The 21,284-nt window shown below is 30.4% G+C and overlaps 1 protein-coding gene across 5 annotated transcripts; it reads right to left on the bottom strand.

The window, feature by feature from the left end:
• Positions 1 to 190: 190 nt before the first annotated feature.
• Positions 191 to 21,023, bottom strand: LOC127289791 (uncharacterized). Of its 5 annotated transcripts, XR_007844219.1 has the most exons (16): positions 18,198 to 18,608; positions 15,177 to 15,804; positions 15,035 to 15,101; positions 14,875 to 14,924; positions 8,374 to 14,729; positions 8,149 to 8,288; positions 6,965 to 7,951; positions 6,698 to 6,815; positions 6,503 to 6,630; positions 6,286 to 6,429; positions 3,872 to 6,222; positions 3,467 to 3,798; positions 3,291 to 3,362; positions 1,854 to 2,809; positions 590 to 1,743; positions 191 to 429 (listed from the first exon to the last, which is right to left on the bottom strand). XR_007844219.1 is itself a non-coding variant. In XM_051317977.1 (15 exons), exons 2-15 carry the CDS (start codon positions 15,770 to 15,772, stop codon positions 1,165 to 1,167), a joined length of 12,876 nt encoding a protein of 4,291 aa, XP_051173934.1. In that variant the 5' UTR covers positions 15,773 to 15,804; positions 20,795 to 21,023; the 3' UTR covers positions 191 to 1,164. The 5 variants fall into 5 exon arrangements, 4 of the variants coding, with proteins under 4 accessions (XP_051173934.1, XP_051173925.1, XP_051173942.1 ...); XM_051317977.1 differs by lacking the exon at positions 18,198 to 18,608 and adding an exon at positions 20,795 to 21,023 and having other exon boundaries at positions 191 to 1,743; XM_051317968.1 differs by having other exon boundaries at positions 191 to 1,743.
• Positions 21,024 to 21,284: the final 261 nt, after the last annotated feature.

The following is a 21,284-nucleotide window of genomic DNA, read 5'->3' as shown; positions in this document are numbered from 1 at the left end:
TCCAAATTTGACTTTGAAAATTCGAACGGGTATTTGAATTTTTGAAAATTAGGCCAAAATAATGCATTTCCTCCTATAAATAATTATCTGTCTTAAATTTATACATATATTAGTAATAGTAATTATAATTATTTATTGATAAGAATTTTAATTATTTTTATTATTCTAATTTAATAAAATCATACATCAGTTTAAAAAAATCAAAAATATTTATTTAAGGTAGTATTATAATACAATATGTACAGATATTTAAATTCACATATTTTTCCTTTGTAATGTTGTTACCAATGCTTTTCAGTCTTGATGCTTTCTCGAGAATTTTTTTTAAAAAAAAGTGGTAAATAATGTTAGTATACAATTTTTATCAACTTATAAGAGGAAACAAATCACAAGGAAACACATCCAAGTTATTGCAGTTATAATAAAAACCTGAAACAATTCATACTATTACAAATTAAAAGAAATTTTGTTTCTTTATTAAGAGAAAAAACTAAATTTTATTTAGTTACATAGAAACTAGTTTAAAACGAAAATAGTATATTTTTAAATCTTTTAACACAAGATTCAAGTTTCAAGTTTTTATAAAAACTACAAATTACACAATGCAATGTGAAATTAAAAATTCACTTTTTAACATTATTTGTCAAATTCAGAAACATTATTTGCAATTTACATAATTTTCCCCTCTTTTTCTTTTTATCAAATACTCTCCAGTAAACAGTTATAAGTTTTGTAAATAACAGAAAGTCTAAATGAGAATCATAAAAATATATTGATAATTTACAAAAAAAAAAAAAAACGTACCTAATTAAGTTAGGGATAAACATAATTTAAATATTAAAGGAAAAAAAAATACATAAAATTAATTGTAACGAGATTCTTGAAAACTCGAAACTACATTTTTTTTACAATAAGCGGATAATCTCATTCCAAAAATATATAACTGTATTTATGTTTTGTCTGAAAAATGTCCAATTTCTTTTTCTCACATAAATTAAGAAAAAGAAACAGAAAATTTTAAGAAAAATAATAAACAATCTTAAATAATAATAACTAAAAATTCTCCGATTTCGAGAAAAATAACCGTTCAATTGTAATTCACAATTCATTGAGAATTTGCGAATCAGTCTGCAAAAAAAAAAAAATCAAAAATCCTACTTAACTTTATTTTAATCCTCGTTTGATATCTTCAATGACTAATTTTGGATTTATGTTCATAAATTGTGAAAGGGTTGTACAATTGACTTTCATTCGATGACCACCAACGACCATATAAGTATTAACTGTTGCCAAATCAATTGGATCTGTTTTTATTCCATAGTGAGAGATTGCTTCAATTTGATATTTAATACCGAAAGGATAACGCGGTAATGGTGTCGTCGATTTTCTTGCAACTGATTTGAATTTTTTTGAGAATGGTCGAACACGAACGACAGGCTTTGCTGTTGATTTCTTTGCAATTCCAACATAGTCGGAATTATTTTTATTCGATCTTGAAATACCACTCTCAGCTAATTGCATCATTTCTTGAATAAGTGCATCATAATTTTTTCTCCCCTCAACTTTTGGCTCATTTTCCGGATGCATTGATAGGCAATGTTGTGTCGCTTGAAATGATTCTGTGAAATTTTTATCGCAATATTTACATTGGAATTTTTTGATATGCCTACCAACGTGTTTTAACATTAAATCATGAGTTTTTGTTTTGAATTCACATTCGGGACACTTGAATTCTTTTGAAACCTGGAAAAAATAAAAATCTAATTTAAACCATCGATAATTTCAATGTTTAATTCAATGAATTGAAACAAAAAAATTTTTTTTTCTTTTCAAATAACTTAAAATTTACAAACCTCGAGAGGATCCACCAATGAACATTTGATAGTAAGATGAGAATGAAAATTACGATGATGAAGTTCCATATTTTCTTTGCCGTTTGAATAATCATTACACCATCCACAAACCCATGTTTCATTTGATGTAGCCGTAGTATTTGTACTCGTTAAGCCAGGAATAGATTCCTTCTTTTGTGGTGGTTGTTCTTCTTCGATGGTAAATTTAAATGGTCCAACTTTCCATTTATTATTTTCATGTGGCTTTGGATCTTTATGAAGACGAGTCCAATGTTTTTTCATTGAAAATAATGATTTACAACGAACATTACAATATTCACACCAATAAACGAATTTTTTTATTTTACTTGCTTGAACTATTGGATTTTCGACAATTTGTGTTGTATCAGTTTTCGATGTACTTGAATTGTCATTACTCACTGCAATTTCTTCAATGTTGGCCGTTAAATGTGGATGTTCAGTTTTAGAATGTTTTCTCACGTCATTCTTAACAACGGCATGATAAGAACAATAGGCGCATTTATAAATCATTTTATGTGATTTCTTATGTGAAATATAACCAGCCAATGTTAATGCGACAAAATGACAGATACGACAGACAAACGATGTGACTTCTTTTGATTTATCAGAACCAGAAGATTCGTCAAAATTTGCTTTACGTTTTTGACCACGTCGTTCTTTACCCGGTGGAACGCCATATTCTCTTTCCCAAAATTCATCATTTATTTCAACATCATTGGCAAATGTATTGGGAATAACTTTTACATAGCGACCAGCGTGCTTAGCGCGAATATGTTGTTCAATTATTGATTCTAAATTTGAACTTCTATCACAATAAGTACATATGAATTTGTATTTTTTCAAATGTTGTTTCGTCACATGCATTTTGAATCCACGTTTGCTGGGGAATTTCTGATGACAATGCTTGCATACTAAAGAAAAACCAGCCTTATCACCTGAAAAAAAGAAGAAATATATTTTAATACTATAAAAATTATACAATAAAAATATTTTGACACAAATATTAAATAAACTAAAAATGTAAATAGTATATTAATAATAATACCCGACACTAATTTAACCCTTGGATAATTTTGATAGATATTTTCCTTGTTGATTACCAATTTTTTTGAGAAAATCAGTGTCAAGAAGGTTAAAATTAAAAATTAAAAAATGACAAAAGGTACGAGAATTTAATGACACTACTTTAAGGGGGTAGTTAACATTAATTATTATTGTTATATATTAATGAATCAACTGTTAGTTAAATGATGATTAATTAATAAAATTAGTTAGGAATGTTAAAAGCTCACAAAATAAAATTGTGCCACAATTAAATGTTAATGAAATATTTTTCTTGCGATTTGTGAAACAAAATTCTAAAAATTAATTCTAATGAATGTGTGCATGATGAAACTTTTTTTGATCATGTCTTACATGCTTTGATTGAATCACTTGAATTTTCAGAAATTTCAACATCAGTTTCCAATGGATTTTTCTCCTCAGTTCCTATTTGTTTTAAATAATTATTTTTTTTTACTCTCCAAAATTATGTAAATCTTTTTTTTTTGGTTTAAAGAAATTCATATTTAAATTTTTTTTTAATATCTTACCATCTTCAACGGCTGCGGGAGTTTCATCATCACTTGGATTCTCATCATCACTGACATCGTCCTCGGAATCCAAATTAATTAATGAGGAACTTTGTGGTTGTTTAATTGGTGATTTAGATTTTCCCGATTCATTTGAATTTCCAGACAAGGAGTCGAGGTATTTTTTAATTTTCTCCGTTTGACGTTTCAATAAAGTTGAGACCCAGTCCTCATAATCTTGATTTAGTGGTAGAGATTCGAAATTTGGAACTTGACCCTCGTGACTTTTGGTACAATGTCTCGTTAGCGAAGTCTTGTTAACTGACACAAATCCACAACTTATACAATGCCATCTGAAAATAATTAAAATGTTAAAAATAAATTAAGAAAAAATAATTTTAGATTTTAATTATTGACAATTCTTACCTGACATATCTTAATTCACGATAAAGATGATCTCTCATATCGTGTTTATATCTTGTTCTGAATTCACGTCCATTTTTGCAAATTGTACACACATATGAATCTTTCTCAGGATTTCCATAAGGACCATATTTACCAATTTCTTCATTTATCTCGTCAAATGTCACTGGTTTGAAGCATTTTATTTTTGCTGACTTAGTCGGCGAATCAAACGAGTCATTCTTTCTTTTCGCCGATTTCTCGGGAGTGACAGGTGAACTAGAAATCATAGATGCTGGATCCTCTTCAATAAGAATACCACGAATATGTTTAACTCTTGGCATATCTCTTCGCCAAAGTGGTGTCGTATCAAAAGGCTCCTCAGAAGTTCCTTGTTCAGTTTGCTCGATAACTTTCTTTAAACCCTTAATTTTTTGATAAATCATTTGAAAATCAGCTTCAGGTTCATTGGCATGTTTTGATATTAAATGTTGATCCAAGAGAATTCTAGCATTTGTTTTATATGGACAGACGGTACATTTAAATTGACATTTTTCCTCATGTTCATTAGCGGCGTGTGCATGCATATCTGATTTATAAACACAACGAAAATCACAACAATTACATTTCCAATGATTACCATCTGAATCTGGTGTATCTTCTTCATTTTCTTCGGGTGGCGATTGATTATTTTCATTTGTTTCAAATTCACGAACAACTTTTACAAATGGTCGTTTATCTGAATGTTTATCACCGAGATGACGTTCCACCACATGTCGTTGATAATGAAAATAGTTACAATAGGAGCATTTATATAATTTTGAATCATGCATTTTCAAATGTATTCCCATTTTTTCAAATGATATATTCTGTGATTCTAATTCTTGTTCTTTACAATGTGTACATTTGAAAAATGGTTCATCTGAATGTAATGCTTTTAAATGATAACGTAACATATCTTCATTGACAGTTAGATATGAACATTCAGATATACCACATACGTAGCGTTTATTTTCTGGAACATATTTTGGCAGTGTTTCTTCATCGTTTGGAATTACAGTCTCTTTTGTTTTGATTCCCATGCGTCCATTTTGATGAGAACTACTCGCGAGATTAACCATTTTATCGAACATTTTCTCTCGTTTATCTAAACACGGTACAGGATTAACGGGTCCTGATTCAGGTACAGTTTCATCCTTGGCGTGTAGTTGTAAATGTCTAAAGATATTCGAGCGAACTTTTGTGGAGAAAGGACACACAGCACATTGTACTTCTCGTTGATAAATTGCCTGACGTGGGAGAAGATCAATTTCATTTGGTGAGAAACACGTTTTTTCGGGATCAATCATTTTTGGTATTTCTTTTTCCGTTAATTTTGATAGCTTCTTTTTTGTTTTAATCATTGGTTGAACGTAAAAAAGACCATCGGCTGTTGGATTTTTTGGATCGGCTGGAAGAAGTCTTGATGCAAATTTATGTTTCATTTTCATGTGTGTCTGTGCTTGATTTTGCATTGCATATCTTTCACCACAAATGCCGCATGCAAATCGCTTTAATCCATGTATTTCTAAATGTTCCATGAAAAAGCCAATCTTTTGGAAGGTCTTATCGCAATGCATACACTGGAAGTTTATTGAATTATTACAGCTGTATGGAACATTCATAACACAACATTCTTTAATATGATTTCGTAATGTCTTTGAATTTGGTGCTGAATATTTGCAATTTATTGCTCCACATTTGTATAATTCTTCGCCTGCTAATCCAGTGTGTTTAATATCATCTAGAGCGAGGAATTTATCATTTTTACTTGGACCTAAAGAATCGTTTGATAAATCAGAATTATCGGCACTATTTAAAAGATCTTTTATTGTTATTTCTGATTCTTTGTTTTTTTGCTTTTCATTATTTTGAGGTACACCACAATCTTCTATTATTTCAATATCACTGTCGTCATCATTAACTGTCGTTTTCTTGGAGAATGATGTATTTGTCAGAAAATCATGATCATCGAGAAGATTTGTACTTAGAAATTCATCGCCATCTTCATTGTTTCCAATTCGTAAGGGGTCAACATCCAAAATTTTATTCACCGCTGTTTTATCAACATTTTTCTGAAGACTCTCGGTGGCGACTATTTTAATAGTTGGTGGACTATTGGGTCGTGGAGAAGACACAGATATCACATAATTACTAACATCTGCTTTTGCAGAATTTAACTGCACAATTGAATCTGTTCCTTTTTTAACCTTAGCATCAGTGTCCACTGATTCGTCAGGTAAATTAATGAAAGTAATTAATTCCGAACATAGTGAATAATGCTCGTCTGGATTTCGTAGCAGTAGTTGATCAATAGCACTTTTCAATTTGGTAGGCTGTAAAATTATTACAAATTATAATTTAATTTTTAAATTGAGTAAAATATTTTAAAAACATACCTGCGGAGGTAAAGTTCTTTCAAGGAGAACTGGCTTCTGATTGCAATGTCGACCACTCAGATGACTGTGAATATCAGTTATGGAATCCGAGCCATGAGTACAATGAAGACATTGATACTTGAAGATTCCATGAGTTTTATAATGCTGAAAAATTAATTGAATATTATTTATTGTGCTTTATGCATTTAAATTGATAAAACAAAAATTAATAACTTACCAAAATAAGCTGTTCTGGCGAGTAACTGACAATTTTACATAAATGGCACTTGAATACAGAAATACTGGAATGTTTCATTTTAAGATGAACAAAGAACGCTTCCGGAACATAAAAATATTTATTACAGTCTGAAACAAGAAATAATTTTGTAATTAAAAAGATTATAATATTTAAATTATTTGAGATAAAAATTACCATTTTGACACACGAAGGGTTTGACACGTTCGTTCCGATTAAAATCAGCTTGTGGTCGTAGATCACAATTCGTTGCACCTTGAAGAACAGCCAATGGTTTGGTGGGATGTGCACTTGCCTTTAAAAAAAAATAAAATTGATTAAATATTTTTTTTTAAATTATAGTATTTGTTTCTTTCAATCTATAGGAGTTAGTTACTTAAATTAAACTGTGAAAAAAATTTTTAAAATCAACCCATGCACCAAAAAATCTATATTGAACCCCACCTGATGTATTTCAACGTAAGATTGAGAAATTGCTCGATAAAAGCAATAACTGCATTGATACATGCAAAATGCATGTTTTTCCTCGTAGTGTAATTCCATTTGATACCAATTTCCAAGAGCTGAATAGCAGTAGGCACATTTTTTGAAATCATATGGCACCATACTATTACTGGAAATATCGCAAGTAATTGCATGTCTCTCAAAATGCCTTCGAAAATGATCTGGATTATCAGTTGTATAGGCACAATCACGACCCATACATTTATAAATATGACGTAATTTTTCAGGTTTTAACATTTCATTATAAGCGGTTGCATTTTTTAATTTAACAGCAACCTGAGGTCCAAATTCATTTTGTTTCAATAATGTCGCATTGCTGACAACTTTGACTATTTTACGATTTTGTGTTGGCGATGACGATGCCGAAGGTGATGATGATGATGATGATGTCGAAGCACTGACAATAGTCGTTGCTTTACTAACTGGTGCAATTGGTGTTAGAGTACCAGTTTTACAAATTGGAATGGGAAAATTTGGATTTGTGATGGGAGCATAGGTTGTGGCTTTAATTGGAGTGAGATTACTTCCAATTGTGACGGGAGTTATGGTTGCAGGTTTTGATGTTGTATTGGGTTTGGCTATGGAAACTGTTGTTAAATTACCAGGTTTTGTGAGAATTGAAGTTGATGTTGTATTACAAATTGAAACTTTTTTACCGTCCATATAAGTTTTAAAGCTCGATGGACTCATAATAGGCAAATAATTGCTCGGTGTTGTCGAAGAATTTGAACTTATATTGATTGGAATCAATTTGACGGTTTCATTTGATTTTGGATTTACGGCTTTTATTGTTTGATTCGATAATGTATGTGTTAAAGGCGGTGGTTTATTTACTCTCTTCAAGATAATTGGACCATTCTTTTTCAAGAGAGAAAGAGGTGAGATTTTAATATGAGAGCTTTCTACTGCCTTTATTATGTCTCTGACCTGAAACAATTGGATTTTTTTCATATATAGAAATGATTCAATTCATAAAATTGTGGGCTTATTTTTCTTTTTTTTTTACTTTTGACAATTTTGAAAGAAAATCTTTGATTTTGTCTTAAAAACTGAAAATAATTTCCTAAAAATTACCCATCGAGATTATTAATTACAACTAACGAAAATTAAAATCAGTCACTTACCACTGTATTGTCGTTTCCAGCTTCTGTGGGATTAGCCAAACTCACAACATTTTCAATTTTCAGGAACGAATCACTGTCTGTGGTGGAAATACCCGGATTGCTCGAAGATGATTCACTGTCTGCATTCTGTGTACTCGTACCTGTTTAAAAAAAAGTATTTTTGAAATTTTTTTTGGCATTTTGAAAAGTAAACAATTTTAGATTATAAATAAAAGAATAATTTACCAGCAACAGGAGGTTCAGTTGATTCGGTTTCAGGAACAGAAAGCATATCACCGCTAATACGTCTGGGTCTCAAAAATAGTTTAGGCAATGAAGAATCATCGCCTTTGTTCTCCGAACTCATTGCAATTTTATTAACTTGATAATTACCAAAAAATGAACTCAATGTTGGCTTTTTCTTGAGAGCTGAAATTGGAATTACATTTGGAGCTTTTGGAATATCCTTCATTGGTGAACTACTTTCAACAAGTGGAGGAACTTCAGTATCAGGACTCGTTGATTTAGAACCTTGAATTTGTGCAGCGAGTCTTTGTATTGTTGTCATCATTGAATCATTTGATTGATTTTTGATGTCAGTTGTTTCTTTTAGCAAATCATTTACATCGGTTGTTGCCTCTTCATTATCGGAACTTGATTCAGTGTCAAATCGTAACGCAGGTTGTTCACTGTCGCTCACTTCATCTTGAGTATCATTTTCAACATCTAATGGATCTTTTGGTTTTGAAACTTCATCATCTTCATTATCATCATCTTCGTTCTCGTCATTTTCTTTTGTCTCGTTATCATCTCGAGTTTCAAGAATATCAGCATTGGAAAATTCCTCAGTACAATGAAGAGTCGCGTCTTCAACAGTTGTGATGTTTGTTATTGTTGAATTTGGTGATTTAGTCACGGTTCTTGTTTCACTGTCATCATTTTCTGAATTAACAGTTGTTTCCATTTTATCTTTGAGCTTATCAATAATCGAGAGTCCCTTTTTCACTTCCTTGTTATTGACCTTGATACCAATATTCTCGACAATTTCTTGCATTTTCTTCTTTCTTTCGAGTTCAATTTCTTTATTGTTTTCCAATTCTGGAGGACAAACAAAAGCACTTAAATTATTTTTTCTTGTTTCTTTGTCGACTTCACTTTCCTGCGATGTTTCTGGTATGGGATCACTGTTGATTGTTTTGGATTTTTCCAAATTAGTATTTTCTCTTCCCTCTGCAATTTTATCGACAGACATATTGATCTTGATAATATCAACATTGGAATCATTTTTATGCCATTGTTGTATATGTTTTACGACATTACTTTTGTTAAGTTGAACAAATTTACAAATGGAACAAATATAACCGTATACTCTGTTTTCGTTTGGAACTTTTTTTTCCACCATTGTCTCACTTAGAGCTAATCCCTGGGGTTTATATTTTTTATAGTGATGAATTTTCATTGTAGTTCTTGTTATTGACATATAGGAACAAAGTTTACATGTAAAACGATATTCGCCAGTGTGTGATGTACAATGCTCATAACTTGATTCCATACAATCTTCTTTTCTTCCCTCGCTTTTGAATGGACAAAATCTACACGTAAAAGTGAATTCATTTTGATTTTCTTGATCATCATTTTCGAAATTCATTTCCTTTGCTTCTTGAATTACAGACTTGGCATCTGTGGGATTCAATCTGGAGACTGAGACTTCCTTCTCGGGATGCATTATTGCATAATGATGAACAATACTCTTTCCATTGAATCGACAATGTAAACATTTGATTTTTTCTTGACCATAAGAAACATAATTAACAAGTTTGGTGTTGATTTTCATTTCTGCCTCTAGAATTAAATCTTGCGATAGACTTATGTCCGAATCATTTGTATCAATTTCCATACCTTGTTCTTCCTTGACAATATCTTCAATTTCTTCAGATTTAATCTCGTGTTTTATAATTATTTCCGAATCCTGAGAATCAGCTATTGAAATTGTATCTTCATCATTATCGGGTTCAGTTTTGATTTTAATTTCATCGGGACCGTGTATACGTTTTCTTGTCTCGTGATCTGTAATAACTTCAATTGAGGGTCGTCTAAAGTCATCTGTCAAATGATCAGCATCGATGATGAGATTTGGTTTTACGTATTGTGCTCGAGCTTTTCTTCGTTTTGCTTTTGAAACAATTCCCAAACGCCAACCACATCTCTTCTTTCTTCGTGTAACTTTTTTTGGAACGACAATATCAATTTGGGAATTTTCCAAATTTTCCGTATCATCATCACCAGTTTTTGTGACTTCTGGCTTTTTCGACGTAGTACTACTTGACATTGAAATATCCGAAGTGAGACTTTCGGTATCGGTAAGTGTCTCATCTTCTTTATTTGATGATAAAATCTTTCGTCTCGCTGCTCTCGTTCTTGGAAGTTTATCGGCACTTTTCGAATCACTTGGACTACCTGGAGTGGAAATCATTTCTGAAACATCTAAATTACTTTCATCAGAGGAAGAATCTTGTCGTTGTTCATCCAACATTGATGTATCAGCACGACGAAGGAGAACAGTTGGTTCCATCATTTCAACACGAGAGCGTTTACATTTAGGACCTGATAATTTCTTCTTCTTCTTTATGGGAGTAGTTTTAATATTTTCATCTTTTGATGATAAGTGACCATCTTCATTTGATCCCTCTTTGGTAGGTGATTTTTTAGTAAATTTAGGTCCTGGTTTTAATTTTGAATCAGGAGATTGAGAACTGTCTATTGTATTACTGGTAGAAGGACTGGTAACAATAACAGCAGAGTTTGTCTCTTTAGCCATTCTACAAGTCCTTTGGCCAGCTGTTATAATTCCAGAGCTGATGTAATCTTTCAAATCTTCCTGCAATCTTTCCAGAGAATTTTTTCTTCTTGGTTTTGCCCTCGCTTTTGGAACTATTGATTCTTTTGCATCTTCTTCTTTATTATCTTCTTTTGAGACATCATTTATTGAATCGTTAGTAGTTTCTTCCTTTTTGGTAAGTTCTTCTTTCGATAAATTCTCGTTGGATATATCTTCTTTTTCAACTTCCTTTTTATTTACACCTCTTTTGGGAAGTTCTCTTTTAATGATTTCTTTTTTATCTTCTTTTGATTTTTTCGACACTTCTTCATTTAATTCCTTCTCCGTTTCGATTTCTTCAATTGATTTTTTCGATTCTTCTTCAACTTTTACAAGAACGGCTTTCTTTCTTGGTTTACGAGTTCTTTTCTTCGTCTCCTCGGAATCATCAATTTTCTTTTCTTCTTTTGTCGTATCCAATTGTTCTATTCTATCAGCGAGAGATTCATCATCAGAATTTTCAGAATCAGAAACAATGACACGTCGCTTTGGTAAGGATTTTCTTTTTTTCTTGATATCAAGATTTTCTGATTCAGAATTATCGGAATCCAATTGAATCATTTCTTTCATTGTCATTAAATCTTTATCTTCCTCGAATATATCTTTAAAGTGATCCAATAGAGTTGCTTTTTTCAAAAATTCCTTTCCACCGTCTTGCGTTAAAATAATGTTGATGAAATTTTTCAAATCACTAACAACTACAGTACTATTATGAGAAGTATTATCCTTGTTTTCGGGAATTTCTTCTTGTTTTTTTGTCTTCTTCTTTCCTTTGACAGTTTCATTATTTTTCTCTTTATCCATGTCCTTATTTTTCTCCTTGATTTCTTTATTTTTCTCTTTCTCAATGTTGTCCTTATTTGGCTTATCTTTGCGAAGAATTTTATCCTTTGATAAACTTCTTTCACGACGATCTTTAGCTTTAATATCAATTTTTTTCTTAATATCATCAATTTTTGGAGTATTTTTTTGATCATCAGATTTTGAGTCAGTTGAAATTGTTGAATCTGGTTTCTTTAATTTGGGAATTTTGAATTTTTGCAATATTTTCTGACCAGCAGCTGCTTTTGTATCCACAACACCATATAAACTTTCTAAACTAATTTTCTTCTCTTTATCGGACAATTTTTTCTTATTTAATCCTAATTTATGTAAACCTTCTTTGAGTTTCATTTTCTCTTTATTTTTCAATATGTCAAATTTACTGGCACCTTTTAAATTTGATTTTTGTGCTGAAGTTTTAACTCCATCACGACTGTCAGATGAACGTCTCTCTTTTATTTTCTCCTTCAATTTGTCTTTTTCTTTTACTTTCTCCTTTTCCTTTATTTTTTCTTTCTCTTGTACTTTTTGCTTTTCTTTCTCCTTTTTCTTCTCCTTCTCCTTGTCCATTTCCTTGTCCTTTTCTTTCTCCTTGTCCTGTTCTATATCCTTGTCCTTTTCTACATCCTTTGCTGTATCAATCTCCTTTTCCTTATCTTCTTCTTTAACTTTCTCTTTTCCTTTATCTTCTTCCTTTTCTTTCTCTTTTTCCTGTTCCTGATCCTTGGCAATCAATCTAGGATCCCTGGTTATAATTTCCTTGAGTTGACTAATTTCACTGCGATTTCGTTGATTTTTCTTAAAACGACTACGATTATCCCAATCAATTTGACGATCCCAATCGTTTTGTCTATTGCAATCATTTTGACGATCCCAATCATTTTGCCTATCGCCAGGCCAATCATTTTGACGATCCCAATCAGTTTGTCGACCTCGATCCCAATCGTTTTGTTGTCTTGGCCAATCATTTTGTCTGTCACGTTCCCATTCATTCATTCTTTGTCCTCCTCCACCTCCTCTGTCCCAATCATTCTGTCTGTCACGATCCCAATCATTTTGACGATTCTCCCATTCCCAATCAGGACGATTATTATCCATATGAACATTGATGTCACGAATATCTCTCAAGTCACGAGCAGGTGGCATTCGTTGATTCATCATTGGATCATCGGCACGATTCCAATTTGGTGGATTTTGATGTCCATAGGGCATTGTATTGTTGCCAAAATTTTCCTGATACTGTTGCTGTTGTGGTGGTGGTTGTTGTTGTTGTTGTGGATAATCGTAATTTTGATATGAATTATTGCCAGGATGAATATTATTTCCATAGCCCGAATTTGGTGAAATATTCATATTTGGACCACGAATATTTGGATTCGAATTCATATTCATATTTGGACTCATCACAGGATTCATATTCATATTTGGATTCATATTCATTCCAGAATTCATATTTGGATTTATATTCATTCCAGAATTCATATTTGGATTTATATTCATTCCGGAATTCATATTCATTCCAGAATTAATATTCATTGGTGAATTCATATTGGGACTCATTGTGGAATTAGATTGATTTCTCTCCCAGGAATCATTGTGTGATGTTGATTCGTGCGGCATTCCATATTGATTTGGCATGGAATTTGCGTTATAATTCCATTGATTGGAATTTGTGGCTGATGGATAAGTACAAGCTGGTGGAGCTGTTGGTGGTGGAAGTGGAGGCGATGGTGAATTTGGATTGACGTTGAAATCATGAAGAGAATACATATCGGTGGGTGCTGGTGTTCGTGGTGGTTGTTGTTTATCTTTTGCCAATCTTGGATCGACGTTCTTTTCTTTTTGCATTCTGGCACGAATTCTTGGATCGATAAGTAATTCAGGAGATGGTGTTCGTTCCTTACCACCGGAAATAAAGGCATCTAGTTTCAATGTCATTGGAGCTATTTTTACATTTCCGGTTTGCTTCCTACGAATTGGAGTCACTGGTTCGGGACTTTTTGGAATTTCCTTCTCTTTATCGTCTTTATTTTCAATTGGCAATCCTTCTTTGAGAATTTTACTTTGATTAAGTATCAAATCTTCAAGATCGGCCATTGATATGAGAGGTATGTCGTTGACTCGCGGTGGATTAACTATTGGTTCAGGTGGTGGTACTGGTACTGGAGGTGGTTCAGCTATGCGTAGCGGTGAATTTGATTTGTCCATGAAGAGTTCAGGATCTGGTGATCGAAGACCCTCCTCGGGAACGTTTAGTGGTGAATCTAGTCGAGAATTTGAATCAGGTGACAATGGTATATTAAGGCGATCACTGTCAAAGCTGTCCTCGTTGAATACTTGATTTAATTCACTTTCGTCCAATTTTTTTGGTGGTGGTGTAATAGCACGTTGAGTGACACCTTTCTTTGAAATATTGTTTCCAACTATTTGAGCGGCTGTACTAACATCGTGACCCGTCACAACAATTGGTTGACGTGAAGGATTGACTGGTTTCCATTTTGGTGATGTTGGTTTTTGTAAAGTATGCTTATCGACAAAGGCTTTCCAACTTTCGTTATTGCCGTCATCGTCATCGATACTCATGTCACTATCGCGTCTTGTTCTCTTTTCCGGTGAATTATCTAGAGTAATTGTTAGAGCAGGAGTGTCATTTGAATTTTCATCATTACTGTCTGATCCATCGACTATTTCTCCTTCCTCAGGACTGTGAGCTTGTTTTTCTAAACGTTTAATGATGATGTCATTATCAATATCATTGTCGTCGTCAATTACGAGACAATTATCATCTGGACTGTACGGTGGCGTTGGACTTGTTGAGGGACTTGACATTGGACTCATACCGCCGTCATCATAAGAGGCGTCCAAATTTCCAATTTGATGAAATCTTGTCTTCTTCAAAGAACTGGAAGATAAAAACTATTTTTTAAAAAATTACCCATAGGGAAATATTAATTTTAATTTAACCTATTAGCAAAAATTTTAATTTTTTGTAAAAAAAAAAATAATTATACAAATTTATTAAAATTCGATTAACGAGAAATACTTACGATGAATTATAATCCATTAATGTTTCGGCACTTGTTTCTTTTCTCAAAGACTGAAATTTAAAAAAAAAATGCTAAATTTAATTTAAAATACAAAAATTGGAAATAATTCACAAATTAGAATAGAAAAATAAACATTAAATTAATTAATCCTAATATTTACCTCTCCTACTTTATGATACAATTTCTCCAAGACATCTTCACATCTTCGTAAAGTTTCCATTTTCAATCTATAATTAAAAAAAAAAAAAAATGTTAAATAAATAATAAAAAGAAAATTCTAAAAATAAAAATAAAGAACGTACTTCTTTTTTGATTGTGTTAAAACTTCATGCAGACTCTCCATTTTCTTTAAAGATTTATGATCGTTCATTTGACGATGTCTATCGATCATCATTTCTAAAAATGGAATGTACCTCTTAACATCTGAAAATCGTTTTTCATATTCGTCATTATCATTTTCCAATAATTTTTGTGAATCAAAATTGATGTTGGTTTTGGAAAAATCAATATTTTTATTCATGAAACTCTCGCCAGTTTCGATCGTCAGCAAATAATCATCTGAGCTATTATTGATATTTCCATTTTTAGATTTTGTCGCGCCACTACTTTTTAATTTGTCATTTTTTTTCTCACTATGTTTATGAGAATGTTTTTTATCACGTTTCTCTTTTCTATCCCTATGTTTCTTCTCTTTGTGTTTAATTCTTGGCGCTGGTTCCGGTGGTAGTTTAATATCCGACAAATGAATTGAACTTAATCTTGAAAATACATCGCCTTTGACTTTAGTCTTATCGGAAGATGATTTCTTTTTTGATGAAGATGATGTCTCTGCCCTTTCTGAATTACCATCTTTTTTGTCATCTCTCTTTTTATTCACCACGTCGATATTTTTCAACATTGTGAATCACTTTGTAGAGCAATTTGACACTCCTGTAATAAAAATATAAAAACTTAAAATTTTATTTTGAAAGAAAAAAAAAATTATTATAAACTTAAAACTAAATTAGGTTTATGCAAGTTTTGGTTTTTGTAGATTAAATATTTTTGAATTATATGTCGAAAATATCACATGTATATAAAACAAAAGAAATAAATAAAAAAATTTCTTTATTTCAAATGTATTTACAATATTGGAATTTTATACAAAAGAATATATTTAAAGTTTAGTAGGATATGAAGACTTCCATGGATCTTGATTTCTTAATTACGATTTGGTATTAATTTTCTGCGAGGTGTGTCAAATTTTAATAAATCTTCACTTTTCACTGGCACAGTTTTTAAAAAAAAAATCTACATAAAACTAAAAATGTCAAAAGTCAACTAACAAAATCGGTAAAGGAAAAAAAAATGCAAACGTTCATTCATTAAAAGAAGAAGAAAGAAAAAATCCGAAATATTTTCTATTTTATGTGAATAAAAGAAAAAAAATTAGTACGTAAAACTAATTTGGACACTAATAATACTAAAATACTAATAAATAGTTATAGAGTCACATCATTTTGATGATGACAAAGTCTTTTCGCTTGTTTTGTCAAATCAAAATGGCTGACAAAATATTGCTTTACAAAATGGTTGCTTGTCAAGTTAGACGCGTAGCAATCAATCTCTCCTGAATTTTTAACGAAATAAGTTTATCACTTTCAGTAAAATATTAAAATTTTAAAATAAAAAAAAAAAAGAATAATTCTATAGAGAAATTACTTTACAAAGTAAATTCACTTTTTAAAAAATTGAAATATCGCAGAATGGTTAAATAGTACGTCCTCTAAAACTAACTGACCTATCTAATAATTTCTTCACTAAGCTATCCTTCTATTTCCGTTAATGTTTTAACATTTAATCAAATATTACAGAAAATATAAATAAAATAACACTAAATTTTTAACGATTCATAGCGCACCTTTAATTATTAATTAAAAACGATTGTCGTTTTAAATTATTTTAACCCGAATCTCAAATACCTAACATATTTGTAATATATTTTTACAACTAATTACAATTTTACATAAAAATTCTCTGCTTGTATATCGTAATTAAATTTTTTTTTTTGTCTTTTCTATCTATTAATTCAATTTTCCGTTTTTCTGCATTTTGCCATTTTCTTGCAATGCTTTTTTAAAACATATGAAAAAAAAAATTAATTAATGCAAAACGTCATCATTCACAAAAAAGTAATAAAACTAATTTGAGAAAAATGTATTTATTCATATGATACAAATATGCCACTCATATGTTACATCTAACGCATATCTTTACACGAGTAATTTAAAAAAATTTTAACGCACTCCTAAAAATTTTAATCTTCCCACTAAAAAAAAAAAAATCTCTCACTTTAATTACTCCGATAAAATTATTTTCAGCAATTTTTCCAGATGTTTTTTTTTAAATTTAGCAAATTACATAGTGTCAAATCTGACATCATTTAGAGTATAACTAAATTTTAATAAAAAGCAACAATTTTATTCAACGTTTACAAAGAATGCAGATGAATCTTCTTAATTATATAATAAGAATAGTAGAGATGCATTATTTCCACATATTCATAGTGAATTAAATTGAAATTATATCACTATACTTTCGACGTGATTCGTAAATCATGCAAACAAGATTAAAAAATAATGAAAAATACCTGAATTACAATAATTGTATACACGTAGATGGATCAAAGAAAAATAATCTTCAAACACTTCTTTCTATATACTGAATATAACTTGGCATACACAAAATGGCGACAATTTTTCCACGCCTTGATCTTCAACTGACGTTTTTCCTACGTTCATTTATTATCACCAAGGATACTCATTAAACAAATGCTTCGTTTTAGTATTGGCTTTGAAAATGATACACGCGTAAAGTAAAAAAAAAAAATTACTTTAACGAAGAAAATTATTCGCAATAGAATTCGTTTTACTCTGTCACGCTCTCATTTGTAACTCAATCAAAAAAATTTAAGAAAAAATTTTTTTTTACAAAGGTAAGTAAATTTCTCTGTTTCCTATTTTTTTTTCCGCACATATAGAAAATAATAACTCTTAAAAAGAAGAACGAACTTTTATCAAGATGGAAGCCAACCGGAAACTGCGCGCGCATTACTCACTGTCAGCCAATAGGAAAAAGAGTTTAATCGATTGAGCACACTCGCCATCTTGTTGTCTCAACTCTTATATAAGATTCTATTATTCTTTTAAAATTCACACTAGAATATATTTCTAAGCTCACAATTTCTAGAGGCTCGGAGTCAAAAAAAAAGAATAAAGAAACGCGTATACCGACAAAATACCCAAAACCAAAAATTGCATAAACCAAAGACAGGCCTTACGTACCGCAACATGAATGAGGAATAACTTAAACCTAATCACAGCTCCACTTTTTAAATAACCCGAAGATTATTTTATCAGGAGAATATTTGCAATTTTACTTGCATTCTTTTTTGTTAACACCAAATGTAATGATGGCGTCCAAACTGCTACGGAGTAAATGATTGCCAACAAGGGGCATTGTTTCACTACTCAAATTTTAAAAGTATATATATTACAAATCAACGAATATTTCTAAATCCTACTTAAAAAAAAAACATTTCCAGTAAATACGTATAAAAAAAAAAAGTAATAACAAAGGGCTTTCAAAAGTAGATGAATATTATATTAATTGTTCAGTAGACAAACGAATTTGCTGCTCTTCAACTTGGGTATACTATTTCACTGCGGCGTGGTAACTGCGCTAGTCGGTCGTCACCCTCCATCCGGAAGTGAACATAACCGACTCGTCCATCGCGCAACAGGAAGCTACACAACCGCCATATTGCTCTACACTACTACTACGTAAAATTTTTAACGAGAAATGGACAAAATTAACTCCAATGCATATTTTTAAGTTTTCTGATAATTTGTTAAGAATCATATAGAGTTAATTGTTATTCTTTTTTTTCGTATTTAGATACAAAAATGTAATTTTCATCTAAGGAAATCTCAGGAAAATAATTTTAATATAGATGTTTTATAAATGATAGACTAAAAATGTTTTAAGTAGGTTAAGGTTAGTTTCTTGTCAGTTATATTTTCCTTTTTCAAAATTCAAGTGAATTTATAAATTATAATTAAAGTAATCAATTAAATAGAAAATTTCAAAATATTAATTGGTTTAAAAAAATTGATTATTTAAAACGATTATTTCAATTAAATATAATTTAATCAATTCTGATTGGTGGAATTTCTAAAAATTTATTTCTTTATTATTTAAAAAGCACATTTTTCTTTATATTAATCATTATTTATAAAACACAATAATTTGTTTGTTATTTTTTTGTTTTAAATATTGTCTAATTAATTAAATTATTTCTTATGAAAACGTCACAATATATCAGGGCCGTATATATAATATACAGTAATAGCAATATAGAACTTCATTTTATTGGAAAAGAATCAATATAACGAAATCGATTATAATTTATTGGATTTTTTTTATATTTCAAAATGAATTTATTATATTTTCGCTAGCAACGGATTAATTGATTATCTGACTGTCAGAGAGAGAATAAATTGCAGTATGAAAGGAACTATGAAACGTGTGTAATTTTTTTTTCACACAGAATTATACTACTATTGTTTCTTATTTTTTAAGTTGATTAACTAATTTCAGAATATTTATCTTGCTAAATAAATCCTTTCTTTTATGTATATAGAGTATTATTAAATCCACGAATGTAATAGAAAAAAAAATCTTAAATTATTTATCCTCTGTCACTTATCTCATTCCCGTATATTCGCCTCGATTTCAACATTATGTGCAATGCATCGATTTCGACGGTTCTTTAAATTTTCTTATGCTTCGAATGTAAATAATTAATTTGGGTAAACTTCAAATTTTTTTTTTATATTGTACTATATAATTGTGTAAGAAATAAATAGAAAATTAGTTATGTAAATTAAACACATTTAGAATTTTAATGACCAAAATAACAAATTAATTAATTTATGATAAAATTGCACATGTGTGCATTTGCACCTTCTGTGTAATTAAGGAAAATATGACTCGATATCTAAATTGAAATTTTACAGAAGTATTATAATAAAAACAGAAGTATTATAATATATTTGAATAAATTTACTGCAAAGCATTGGCCTTCAATTTTTTCTAAGACTACTTTGAACCACTAACACCGTTATTACATAATTGCTATTTAGGTTAATTTGATATTTTCTATTTATGAAAATTTTTAAGAAAATAAATTTTCCAAGGACTGAAAGAAATAATATTGTTGAAAATTATTGTAACAGAATTTCTACCACGTTAAATGTCTGCCTGAAGAAAGTCCTCATTTTCTCGTTGCTAAGAAACGTGAAAATTTATAAGGGGTGTTAAAACAATACAATATGGCGTGTCTATAAAGAAACAATTTCATTACTTTTGAGCGATCAAGAAGAATTTTACTTTCATTCATTTATCTCATTTTTCCAAATATTGGCTTTTATTGACAAAAATTGAGGGTTTGGCTGGTACAATATCAATTGCCTGTAAAATTTCTATTGTTCAACCGTGTAACAGAATTTTGGTAAGATTTTAGAGATGAAATTGTAGAATACTTTATCGCCACTACGAATTAAATTGTAGTTGTGTGTAGCTGCGATGGATACAAACTGAATAAGCTACTCATTTGCCTTTTTTTTTTTGTTAACTCAACCAGCAGCAGCTTGTAGACGTAATCGTTGAAACTAATACTATCAAAGAAGAGACTGGAACATGCTCACGAAAGTTACTCTGTACGTCACTTCCTATATATTTGAGGTTAGGTCACTATTAAACGACTGTTTCCGCTTTATCTTCAATTTGTCCAATAAACTTTTCCCGAATTTGACTAATTTGACTAATTTCTATAACGACATGTAAACTAAAATTAAAAATAAATTATTAATATAAATACCTGTTGTATTGATGTGAAGAATTAACGGTTTTTCCCAAGAAATTAAGTCACTCCATCAGAACGTCAATTTACTACAGTAGTACTCCGCCAAAGGTGAAATTTGTTCTTCCGGATTATCACACATGTCGAAAAGAGTAAAATTACCGAATGACACAAATAATTATCACAATTAAATCACATTTTTTTCACTAAACATTAACACTCGTGCATACTTTGTAAAACATTTTTTCTCACTAACTGCCCGCGTTTTTTCATGCATTCTTATTGGTCACTTTTTCCATTAATATGATTGGTCTTCAAAGTGCATTGTATCGACCAATAGCAATTTGGCGGCAACTTTTGAAATCTGTAAAAAATTTTCATCAAAATAATTTTTTACAAAAATAAAATATTGAAATTAATTTGATAGTAATTATAATTGATTATAGTAAGAATTTTAAAAAATAACAGTTAAAAAGATATAATAATGTTTTAAAATTAAAAATTCATA

The sequence above is a fragment of the Leptopilina boulardi genome, unplaced genomic scaffold (assembly GCF_019393585.1).
Source record: "Leptopilina boulardi isolate dan_hultmark-lab unplaced genomic scaffold, ZJU_Lbou_2.1 LbouV2_123, whole genome shotgun sequence".
NCBI lineage: Eukaryota > Metazoa > Arthropoda > Insecta > Hymenoptera > Figitidae > Leptopilina > Leptopilina boulardi.
This window is presented reverse-complemented; position numbering and strand designations above follow the sequence as displayed.